The following is a 12,086-nucleotide window of genomic DNA, read 5'->3' as shown; positions in this document are numbered from 1 at the left end:
CTTTCCACCAAAAGTGACTAAAATGTATCCCTATAAATATATTGTAAACTTCATGACAAAGTATTTATGTATCCCTATAAATACATTGTAAACTTCATGACAAAGTATTTATGTATCCCTATAAATACATTGTAAACTTCATGACAAAGTATTTAGTTTTTCTGAAACACATCCTGGTATACACTAAATAGCTATTCCCAGATAAGGGTCAAACTGACTACTGAGACTACTGAGTATTAAGAGTATGAAATTAGATATTAGATAGCCCTAGATTCTAATTTCAGATATTTCACTAAAAGAAGTAACTGTAAAGTATCTAATAACATTTTAAAAAATCAGTAATGTCATATTTCTTAAACATTTGCTCTGTGATAGGCTCTGAACGCACTGACCAACTGCAGGCAACTGAAGAAAAAAAAAAACAAAAAAAAACTATCCTTAAACACCAACATCCCTCTGAGGGCACTTACCACACTCATTGCGTTTCATATGTGTTCCATAAATATTCTTTCTGGACAAAGCTTAGACACCTAGAACCCTGTCATTCAATGTTTGATCCAAGAAGTGGCAGCTTCCTTTTTATATGTCTTTGTTTCCATCTCGCCACCTATGTGCCTTCTGAGATCCAAGGATGAGCTCCCATTTTTGCTTTGAACAGTGTGTGTGGGCACACACACACACATATATGTATATATATGTATATATAAAAAAAGAAAAAAGAGAAAATAATTAGCTCAGAAAAATCTATGAAAAGAAAAAAAGGGTTGTTTGAAGAACTGGCAAAATGTATGACTACACCTGCCATTTCTAGCTATTTAGTTTTCACATGTCAAGCCAACATTTTCTACCAAGAATAATGTCCTCTGAAAAGTCTATTGAGGCACATTGACTGGATTTCAGAGTGTCCTTTTAAGCTCAAATTTTGAAATCATCATGTTCAGACAAGGTCCTGTGTCATCATAAACCTAGCCAAGGCCTCTGCAATACACTCTTACTTTTTTCTTTAAACAAGGTTATTTTACCTTGTGGTTTGGTCCACAAAAGTAGTGGTTTGTTTCTGTCCTAAAGGCAGCTCATACGACTCTTAGCCTCGTTGCAACACTACTGGGTAGGATCCACAATGACATTTCAGAAAATTCAGTGACCAAATTCTCTCTTCCTTTGGCACTGCATATGACTGAAAAGGTTTCAAGACCAAAAAAAAAAAAAAAAAAAAAAAAACAAACCATGATAACATGCATTGCTTTATTTTAAGAAAATAAAGATGCTGAACATTATTATATTTATGGCCAGTCCCAAGGGAATTAGAATGCAAAGATGAGTAAAACAGAATCTGGCAATGTATCATAAACTGAATACCATGTATCTGAAAATTTCATGATACAGTAGAGGCTTATAACTGACTCAGTAAAAGTTTTATTTGAAATTAGTACAATAAAGTGTTTCTTTCTGATCTTTATAAGATTTTGAAAATTCTAGACAAGTACTACCATTTTCACATAATTCCATAAATAGGGAGATGCTGATCAAAGGCAATAAACTTTCAATTATAAGATGAATAAGTTCTAGGGACCTAATGTACAGCATGGTGACTAGTTAACAATATTACATTGTATACTAAAAATATGCTAAGATGGTAGATCTTAAATGTTCTCACAAAAAATAAAAAGAAATGGTAACTATGTAAGGTAATAGACGTGCTAACTAAACTTACTGTGGTAATCTTCTCACTATATATACACATTACAAGACATCATGCTGCGTACCTTAAAACTATACGTTATTTATCACTTAGATATCAATGAAGTTGGAAAAAATTACAGGACTTTAAAATTTGACAGGATTACATGATTAAGTAACAATCAGTCTATGAAGGCAGGGAACTATGTCACATCTGACATGCTTTTACACCAAGTCCAGTTTACCTATCACATAAGCACAGAATACCACAAATAACTCAGAAACATAAAGGTTATTTAAGGTAGTGTAACTATTATATCCCAGAATTCTAATTGAAACTGTAAACCACGCTGAAAATATGTATTGCTATGCAATGTGTATATATTTATGGAGTCACAGTTAATAAATGTGAACAGGAAATCAGGAAGTTGTTGTCCAACCATGTTTTAGATGAAACATGTATTCATTTAAATGCAGGAATGCAGGAAAAATTCTCAAGTATTTACTTCCATGAATGTTTGCAAACTGAGTATACTGGTACATGACCCCAATGGAACTCTGCAGAAGCTCTGAATTAGCAATCCATAACAAAATATCCACACTTACCTTATACCCAACATGCAATTACATGCATATCTGTGTCCCAAGTTTTCTTAGTATATTTTCCACAATTAAGAGCCCTCAAAAACATTCAAGGAAGCTCTAGGCAGAGAAGAATACTATTATCACCAAACAAAAACAGCCATTAGAAATAAGCAGCTTGCAGAATATAGAGCTCTCATCACTCACCTCTAACTTGCAAAAGAGGCCATCTTTAGTTAAGAATATTAGAGAACGTGTCTTCTTCAAATATTCCGTGTGACCACTCATGTCAAAATCTAAAGGCCATGCATGCCAGCAGATGTATACAAGGATGAATGTCTTCCCTCCAAAAACAGAAAAGAGTACCACAAATTATTTGAAGTTGATCCAGTGAGGAGGCCGCTCAGAAAATAAGGCTCTTTACATACTCTTGCTCTAAAAACTGAAGGTTGTATCTGTCATATATGTTAGGGTCAATTTTATCCTAAGAGAATGGTTTTGTCTACAATGATCCAGATGCCTGGGGCTCTGATAACCACAGTTCCTTTGTAACATTCACAAACTCTGAAAAAAGTATCACATATGTATTATAAAAATCTCCTAAACCAAGGAAGGCTTGGCTTCTTTTGTTCCTTACCTATTGGCCATTGATCTTAAAAACTACTTTTGGGATAGACCACATAAAGTTGGTGCCAGCAACTGTAGTCATTTTGAAGGCCCCTTTTCTTCCAGAGACTATTACTTGAAAGGCTATGATTTAAAAGCTAGAAAAGGAAACACAAATATAACCTCTGCTGATAAACATCGAAGGAGAAAACACAATCAGTCTACCAGTCTTAAATTATTAAGGAGCTACTACCAATCTCTAACTGTGGTATTTTACAAGCTAATTACTACAATCAATAAGGACTCCTTTATTGTCTAGTTGAAACCTTAGCCGTAAAGCTTAAAACCTCCTACCTCTTCCTTTTGAAAGTGATTTCATTGCTCCCTAACCAATTCTAACTAGATCTAGATATCTGGCCATTCTTTAACTATTTAACTGGAAGATAATGTTTACTTCTCTGAACACTTCCCATACATCACTAACTGATGCAGCTGGATATAATCATAATTTGTACTTAGGAGTGTCAACTGTCCCTGGCAGTCCAGTGGTTAAGACTCCATGCTTTCAATGCAGGGGGCGCTGGTTCAATCCCTGGTCAGGGAACTAAGATCCTACATGCTGTGTGGCACGGCCAAAAAGTAAAATTAAAAAGAAAAAAAGTGTCAACTGTATTTCAGAGTGTAAGTTATCTTTAAGTAACACAACTTGTCCCAAATATGAAGTCTCCCCAGCTTCCAAGACCCATGCTCTGCCATTCATTTAAAAATTTGTAAGTAAATACTCACTAGTAGGGAATGATGATTACTCCAGGAGAGTGTCATCTCTCTGACTGCACAGGCACAGGGCACTGTAAAAAGCTCATCAACGGAGGTAAACTTTCAAGCAAAAGGAGTACCCTCCTATTCCAAATGCTTTGATTGAATGAACAAAGTCTAATTCAACACCAGTTTCCTTCTACAGATGGCCTTACAAGGCCTTTCATCACATCCCTACTTTCCTTCAAGTATGTATGGCATAGTAGAGAGGGCTATGTGTCAATCTTACATGAACCACTTAACCCCCTGGGTCAAGTTTCCTTACGTGTAAAGGTTATTACCTGACACCAGTCAGTACACAAAGTCAAAGTTATGAAGCTGAAAAAAGTATCATGACCATTTTATCATAAGAATTAAAGAGAAAATTATTTAAATGAGTTGGTTAACAGGATTTACCTAATCCAAAATAACTTCAAGACCAGAAAAATCCCAGTCTTCACCCTGACCTCAAAAATAAAAACAAAAGGCAAAAAAATGTACAACAGTACCTCACAGTTTAATTTATGCATTTATTAGCTAATATTAATGCAGCAGAGGAGACAAAAGCTCACAAACACTCCACACATTTCACAAGACACATTGCAGGAAAAAAAAGTGACTAAGAAGGATCAATAGTATCCTAGGGTCTTGGTGGACGCATTCCTGGGGGAGGTGGACCTTGAAAAGAAAAAGCAAAATTCCATGAGATCATAAAATAACAGAAAAACATATAAATATTCAGGGGCCTGGATAGCACCACTGAGAATATGTATACCCACTAACCTCTTATTCCTGGTGGAGGGGGTCTCATTCCTGGAGGGGGCATGCCTATTGGCGTCCCTCGAGTAGGAGGAAGCCCAATTGGTGGGCCCATGGGTGGTCTCATACCAGGTGGAGGAGCCATAATTCCTAGAATGAAAAATGGCAGAAATAAAGGCCTCATAAATCAGCTAAGATGGGAGCATTAAACACAAGATAATATTTAAAGAAATAAGCCTGGTTCTAAGTAGAGTTTAACAATTTCTCCTTGACCACTGCCATGCTGGCCATCCCAACTCAAAAGAGTCCATAGCCTTTCATTTAAAATCAGTGTCCAAAAGTGGAAAACATATTCCAACTTCCTAGTTAGGTAGTTAGGCTGGGCCTTAATTCAGTATCTTCTTATTTTTCATCATCACTCCTCAAGATGATACAATTTTTTCACAGATCCACACCTATATCTAAGAATCAAATTCTTTTAGTTCTTGTCCATCAATTCCTTACCTGGAGGTGGAGTTGCTCGACCAACAGGTGTAGGTGCAGTTCCACGCCCTGGTGGATACTGAGTTGGGGCTCCAGCAATGCTCGCAGTAGCAGCAACTGCAGCAGCTGCAACAGTGCCTCTTCCCTGTGGGGTCATTACCTGAGAAGGATAGGTTAGAAAGACAGTAAAGGTAAGGCACTTCCTTGCATCATTCAAATACAGAAAATAAGCAGTTGATCACGGACTATTAAACAAAAAAATTAAGGCAATTCTGCACTTCTCCTGTTACTCTCATTTAAAAAAATCTTGGCACACTATCACATTCTCCTTTAAACTGAACATGCCCCCTTTTAACCTAATCAGCCCTTTTGCATTTTCTCAACTCCGGTTTATCCATCCATATTCCTCTTCACTCACCAACAGTGGTGAGTTACTGTTATCATGGTGGCTTTAGTCTACTGTCTTTCTAATGTACATCTGTACCTCTCTTCCCTCTACAGCATACGCTGCTTACATAGTATAGTATGTACGCTCAGATTTTTCAATTTCCTCAGCCTCAGGTTCTAGGCACTTTCTCCCAATAATATAAAAACTTGTGGTTGCTCACCTGTTGGGATGGCCCCCCAACCCCTCGGACAGGGCCTGCTAATCCAGCAGGAGCCTGGGGAATTGGAACACCAGCTGGAACACCTCTGCCAGCTGCCCTACCAACCCCAGGGCCTCCTGCAGCTCCAGCAAGTGGTACCCGAGCAATGCCAGTCTGAAACAAAAAAATAATAGCTTGAAATCAAATGATTTATGAAAGTTATCAATAATCTTATTCCTAAAAAACTACCCCTTTCCCACCATTTTCCTATTATCACCTATCTCATTAGTTCTGTATTCAAAATAGCATCACGGAAGGCATCCTACAGATTAAATTGTACATTTGTCAAATTGTGAGTCCATATATTTTCATGACCCTACCAAGAGGAAATAAATCACCAACTCCTACCCTTATCTAGGTTGCAGCCAGCAGGTAGACTAACCCATCAGAAAACCCTTAATCTCCCAGTATAGACAAGCAAGAACTTACATCAAGTGCCAGGCACGTTTTACTTGACAAAGGCACACTATACTGTGCCTCTGCTGTACCCTGATTTAGCAAATATTTCAAATAATGTGATGTCCTTCCACATTAATGTTCTGTCCTGTCCTACATCTTCCTTACATCTTTGGGGGGTGGTCCCTCCACAGTCATGGAAACCAAGTTCTCCCCACGCAGCAACACCAGACCCAAAACCCGCTTTTCTTCACGCTCTGGCTGCTTAGCATTCTTTGGCCTGTAAATCAGAAGAAAATTTTAGTATGATAAGTTATGGGTCACTCACTAACATTTTTATAGATAAGTATCAATGAAGACAATAATTAATGCTCAGATGCTCACGCTCAAACAGTTAATGAGTTACGACAAACAAAACTAGACTCAACTGATATATAAGGGTGAATGGCTCTTTTCCTTTTACACTTCAATCTTCCAGAATGTTCCCTCAATGTTATACTACAGCAAAACTAATTTCTTCTTTGTGAAACACAGATGCAAATAACGTAGCTAGGATTGTTTTTCTAATAGTACTGATTGCAAAACTTGGAATTTTACTTTTTTCTTTCAGTTTTACTGAGATATAATTGACATACAGCACTGTGTAAGTTTAAGGTGTACAGCATAATGACTTACATACTTCATGAAATGATTACCACAATACGTTTAGTGGATATCTAACACGTCTTATAGATATAAAAGAAAAAATGTTTTTCCTTGTGATGAAAATTCTTAGGATTTACTCTCATAACAACTTTCATATATAACATACAGCAGTGTTAATCATATTCATCATGTTGTACATTAATTACATTCCTTGTACCTAATTATCTTAAAACTGGAAGTTTGTACCTTTTGACCACTTTCATCCAACTCACCCTCCCCCATCCCCTGCCTCTGGTAGCCACAAATCTGATCTCTTTTTCTATGAGTTTGTTCTTGAAGTATAATTGACCTACAACACTATGTTAGTTTCTGATGCACAACACAGTAATTCAATATTTCTACACATTATAAAATGATCGCCACTGGCTAAGACTTTAAAGACAGGCAAAACTGAAACCTCAAGTTTTCATGTTAAGATGGGATTTCAATCATTTTTTAACTAAATAAGTAAATACTGACGACAGACAACTGAAATAAAGGATGGGAACAGCAAGAGGCGATGACGGCATACCAAAAAGTTTTTAATAACAGACTCCTGTTTATTCCTGGACTTACCACATACTATATAACCATGGGAAATTTTTTTGAAAACTTTTTTCTAACCTATGTGATTCTAATTTCTTCATCTGTCAGCAGCAAAAATCATACATGCATGAGGCTTATATCACATACTATAGGTAATGCATTATTTAGGTGAGATTATCCCTGTAACTTACTGAAGAGTGAAACAAATTAAGAATATACCTCAAGCATTCATCAAATGTCTTTAGTATTCATCAACATTGTAAGTATTTTTAAAAATTCTTTTCAGTAAAAAGGCAAATTATTTAAACCAAAAATTAACATTGAAGCATTCACCATCCTAGAATTTCTGAAATGATCCAACTTTGTATGCAGGAAGACGAGTAAGAATGAATAAAAAGGGAAGGACAGGAATATGTTACTAATTCTATTCATATTTGAGAAGAACAGACTTATAGCAGGCAGGCAAAGGTCATCATCACCTTTCTCTTCATATCTGAAATCCCTAAATGAAGTGGTCAAAATAAATTTTTGGACAGTATATCGTTAACTGTGGAAACAGAAGAAATAAAGCCAATGGTCAAGGGTGATGCCTTGTAAATTATGCCAGGAGCCTGAAACAAATCCATCTTGAACGTCTGGAGATATTACAAGCACTGACCCAAATACCCTGAATGAAAAGTCAACTGAATGGAAGTAGAATGTCCCTGCGATCTAGCAAGTGGCATGCTCTTATCGTTAAAGGAAGCTCCCCAATCACAGGTGCAAAGAGGGTGACCTCCTATGGTAAGGCACAAACACACAGAGGTTATTTCTGAAGAAACAGCATGGGCAAATCACAAAGATAAATAAGCAAGATTAGGGATTGAGACCAAATCAACACTGACCATGAGGATTCAGACAAAACAAGGGGCATGCAAAGAGGCTGGCCGAACAATTGCTAGACACAGCCTGAATTATTCTATTCACATCTCAACTCCTCAACCATGAAGAGTAAGTGTTATTCTTAAGATTCCCTCAATCTGAAGGAATGTTGCAGATTAATGTTACTGATCATTTCTCAATTTTCTAAATAAAATATAACTTGTTATTTTGATTATAACATACAGTCTTATTCCCAGTTTAGTTCATAATTGTATTTCCAAAATTAAAACAGTAGTGTGGATACAGCTGACTCTTAATACTAGGAGATTCATCCAATTCAGAGATGAGGCCAGGACATTAGACAAGAGACCAGTCCTGCCTTTTCCCTACCTCCTTCAGTTACCCTCACTACTGTTCAGACTCTCCCTCAGTATCCCACTGCCCAAACCCAAATGGCCTTACTTGATCTTCCTGAACTCATCACAATCACAGAGGATCAAGTTCATATGCTTGTCAAAGGCCTTAAAGGTGCCAATGAAGATCCGGCCATCTTGCAAGATACATCTCATCCTATAGTCAATGTGCTGCAGCATCTTGCTGCTCTTTCCCACAGTCTGGAAGGAGTAAGAGAAGAGTTAGTCATCAGCTTGTCTGCAGCTACTTTCTAACCCTTTCCTGTTTCTTCCCCACTCCTATACCAATCCAAACCTGGCTTCCTTAACAAAAATATCATGCTTCCATTTCTTTTCTCCATACCTTTAAGATACTAGACCAAATTTGGACCCAGGGCCATTTATACTCCCCTATGGAACCCTCTGCTTCTCAGAATCCCTCCCTATGCAGTTTTCCAGTACCCTAAATATATTTCCTCCCCAATAGAGAATGCCAAACCCAGTTCTCCCTTCTAGTATTCCATCGTTTTAATCCCTGTCCTTTCCCCAATTCTAATCCCAAGCTCCACCCTCATACAGAATACTTTACGCTGTTGGCTATTTGTTTTCCTCTAGACACCTAGCCAAATGGTGGGAAACTCCTATCTCCATCGAAGAGTTTGCAACTCCCATCGACCCAATGCAAATATGATGTATCATTTTTCAGTTCCCTTTTAAAGGTCTCTGTCCTAGTTCCACCACACCCCACATCCCATATCATTCAGAACTTCGATCAGTGTTCCTCAAACTTTTTCTTTCATTTTTTGTCCCGCTAAGGCACCTTTTTAAAAGATTTTCATCCTAATTGCCCACTCCAATGAAACTTTAATATGCAGAAATACTGTATCTATTTACATACTGTGGCCCTTTGGAAGACCACAAACCACTGTCAAATCTAACATTCTTCCCATTCCTCAAAAACTAATTTTCAGTCCCTTTGGATATCTTTCCAGTTAAGAATACATGGATTAGGATGCTGTGTTTCTCTCTACAGACAGCCTTCCTTTGTACCAATCAAGCCTCAAAGCCCCAAACCCCTCTATTTTTCTTTCCCTGCTGATTCCGCCAAGGCCTTTCCCTTGGCTGTGGTTTTGCTGGACCCTCCATTTATAAAGTAGTCTTTTTATCTATTGAAACCTGACCTCAGAGTCCCTCATCTGCAGGACGGTCCCTTACCACTGTAATTATGACCAAAAACTCTCTTCTGTATTTCCTCACAATGCAAGATTCCTCTTAAGATGTTTCCCAAACCATTATACCACTGTGACAGGACAACAGACATAGGTCTTCACCAGTTGTTATTCCATGAAATGAAGCGTTATCTCTATATATTAATTCCATATTAAGAACCCCCAAACACCTCACACTCTGGAAATCTATTATATTGGGCATTTACATTAGCTTCTCACCCCTCTGCCTTAATATACATCTTACCATGATTGCTGTTCCACCAAATCCAATGTCCACAGGAAAGTTTCAGGATCCTTAAGACCTAAGGGAAGGCTACAGATAAAGGTATGACGCACGTTCTCCTACAAACAATGCAAGCTGGGGCGGAAGCTTCGAATAGTAGATGGAGCCTGCAGAGGAAAGCATGATCTAGCTGCACTGCAATCTACCATGTTTTAAAACAGGTAGACAATTTTGCATGAAAAGCACTATAAGAGACATTCAAAAATATCCCCTCATGCTCTCATACCCACCAAGTAAACACCAAATTTCACTATTCCATCATCTTAACTCCCACATTGTACACACCCAGAGTTAACAGGTGGTTAAATTTAATTTTACACAGAAATTCTTAAATGCTTCAAAAATTAGCTTCATTTTCCATTCCCCAAATGTATTATTTTCTCTTTCCATCCTTATTTAAGGTAGTGTTTCATTCTCTGGTCACAAATTAACACCAAGTCATCTCAACTTCAACATTTTGGTATCCTTAAGTTTCTCCATCTGAGTTAGTCTAAACTTTTGCTCCTTGGCTGAAACACCTAAATGTTTTCTACCTCAGTGTTCCCTTTCCCCAAGCCAAAGTCCCTTCAAAATAAGCTAGGAAATCTCCCTTCACCAAGAACCTAATATATTATCATATACCTGCCTAAGATGTCCTTTGTTAAAAGGGGACATACAACTACTAAATGTTTACACGGATATTCGGTCAACTTTCTTAGTAATCAAAGAAACAAGCATTAGAAAAATACTCTCATTTCCCCCAATATACTTAAGAAAATGCTTTGAATAAGTATGAGAACCAAACCTAGCCAAAACTGGTAAAGGATCTCAAACTGCTAATTATACTCATTTAAAAGGAAACACACAAATTATGTTCCTTTTGAATAGGAATTTAGATTTATGCATAAAAGTAACTCAGTATCATGAACAGAATCTGGTATAATTGTACTTTTAACAATGCAAACATTTCCAGTAAGATTGTTGTCTCCACTGTTTTTTCAATAGAGAAAATTTGCAAACAGTAAACTGCTTAAGTACATTTAAAATCATCTATTTTAGGATGTGAAAATGAAATCATTTAAATAGTGGTTATGAACTATGGCAACATCAAAACAATAAAGTAAAAGAATGGTGAGGATACCATTATACATGTGGAATTGTAACACTAGATTAGAAGAGATCATAATGATATAAAATAAATAATTCAGTAAGGATGGTAAAATGCAGAGGGGATGTTTCCCTATAATTACCAAAATTTGATGGCAGTTCAATACATTTTTATGAGAACTTGGAGGGTATCAGGTTTTCTAATAAAATAAACTGATCATTACTCAGAATATCTCCCAAGCTTTGTTCTCCACATGCAAACTGCCATGCATCCTTTGTGCAGCTTTTCCTGAAAGTCAATCCTCCGCCCCAATAAATGTAGTTTCTAATCCAAATTCACATGAGAAGATTAACGCCTATAATTCAGATGTTCTGATTCTGACAGGATTCTCTATAAAGCAGACTATAAATTCAGGAATACTTGGTGTATGTTTGAATCAGTAGCAATTTCCATTTTTATGATAGCATACCTAAGATTTAAGGTCTTCATCAACCCATGGAGACAGTAAGTAAATTAAGTGGTTGTCTGAACTAGGGGTGGAAATGGGGACTGAATTAAATGGGCACAAAGGGATCTTACTTGGGTAATGGAAAATACTAAGAGTATGTGTGGCAGTGACTGCAAAATTCTGTAAATTTACTAAAAAGCACTTGTTTATAACTGGATAAATTCTATGGTATAGGAACTATACATCAAGAAAGCTGTTTTTAAAAAGTAAACTGTCTGGACTTTCAAATAATGGTCAAAGTTCATAGTAAGATTACTTTTTACACTGCCATTGGTGCCCTCAAAGAATAAAAACAGCTAAACGTTCAACAGGACACTACTACTGCAGCTCACTCCCTTACCAACAATGGAGACACGCTACCGGACAATGAGCCACAACACAGTGATTATTGGGGAAAAAAAAAAGATGTAGCTGGATGTAGCTTTTCAAAACTTCATTTAAAGGAAAGAAATGTAATCACAAAAAGATTTCAGATGTAAAGATTAATATAATGGAAACCACTATCAAATGTGCATTTAAGGTGGGAATTTGTAGTCACCTCTTCAGTA

General features: G+C 37.0%; 1 protein-coding gene across 1 annotated transcript; it reads right to left on the bottom strand.

Moving 5' to 3' along the window:
- Positions 1-4,207: 4,207 nt before the first annotated feature.
- Positions 4,208-8,650, bottom strand: SNRPN (small nuclear ribonucleoprotein polypeptide N). Its single transcript, XM_079700240.1, has 6 exons — positions 8,502-8,650; positions 6,117-6,228; positions 5,514-5,666; positions 4,927-5,065; positions 4,447-4,572; positions 4,208-4,341 (listed from the first exon to the last, which is right to left on the bottom strand). The coding sequence occupies exons 1-6, from the start codon at positions 8,630-8,632 to the stop codon at positions 4,304-4,306; spliced, it is 699 nt and encodes a 232-aa protein (XP_079556366.1). The 5' UTR covers positions 8,633-8,650; the 3' UTR covers positions 4,208-4,303.
- Between the last annotated feature and the right edge of the window lie 3,436 nt (positions 8,651-12,086).

The sequence above is a fragment of the Hyperoodon ampullatus genome, assembly GCF_949752795.1.
Source record: "Hyperoodon ampullatus genome assembly, chromosome: 3".
NCBI lineage: Eukaryota > Metazoa > Chordata > Mammalia > Artiodactyla > Ziphiidae > Hyperoodon > Hyperoodon ampullatus.
Note: the sequence above shows the minus strand (reverse complement) of the source record. Positions and strands in the feature narration are given on the sequence as shown.

Bases quoted from the DNA above. Each gene is read 5' to 3' on its own strand.
- SNRPN (XM_079700240.1), bottom strand. From the start codon at position 8,632: ATGCTGCAGCACATTGACTATAGGATGAGATGTATCTTGCAAGATGGC. The intron at 6,229-8,501 runs GTAAGGCCATTT...TCTGATTTACAG, and splicing joins GATGAGTTCAGGAAGATCAA to GCCAAAGAATGCTAAGCAGC. The intron at 4,342-4,446 runs GTTAGTGGGTAT...TTTCTTTTCAAG, and splicing joins CCCTCCACCAGGAATAAGAG to GTCCACCTCCCCCAGGAATG.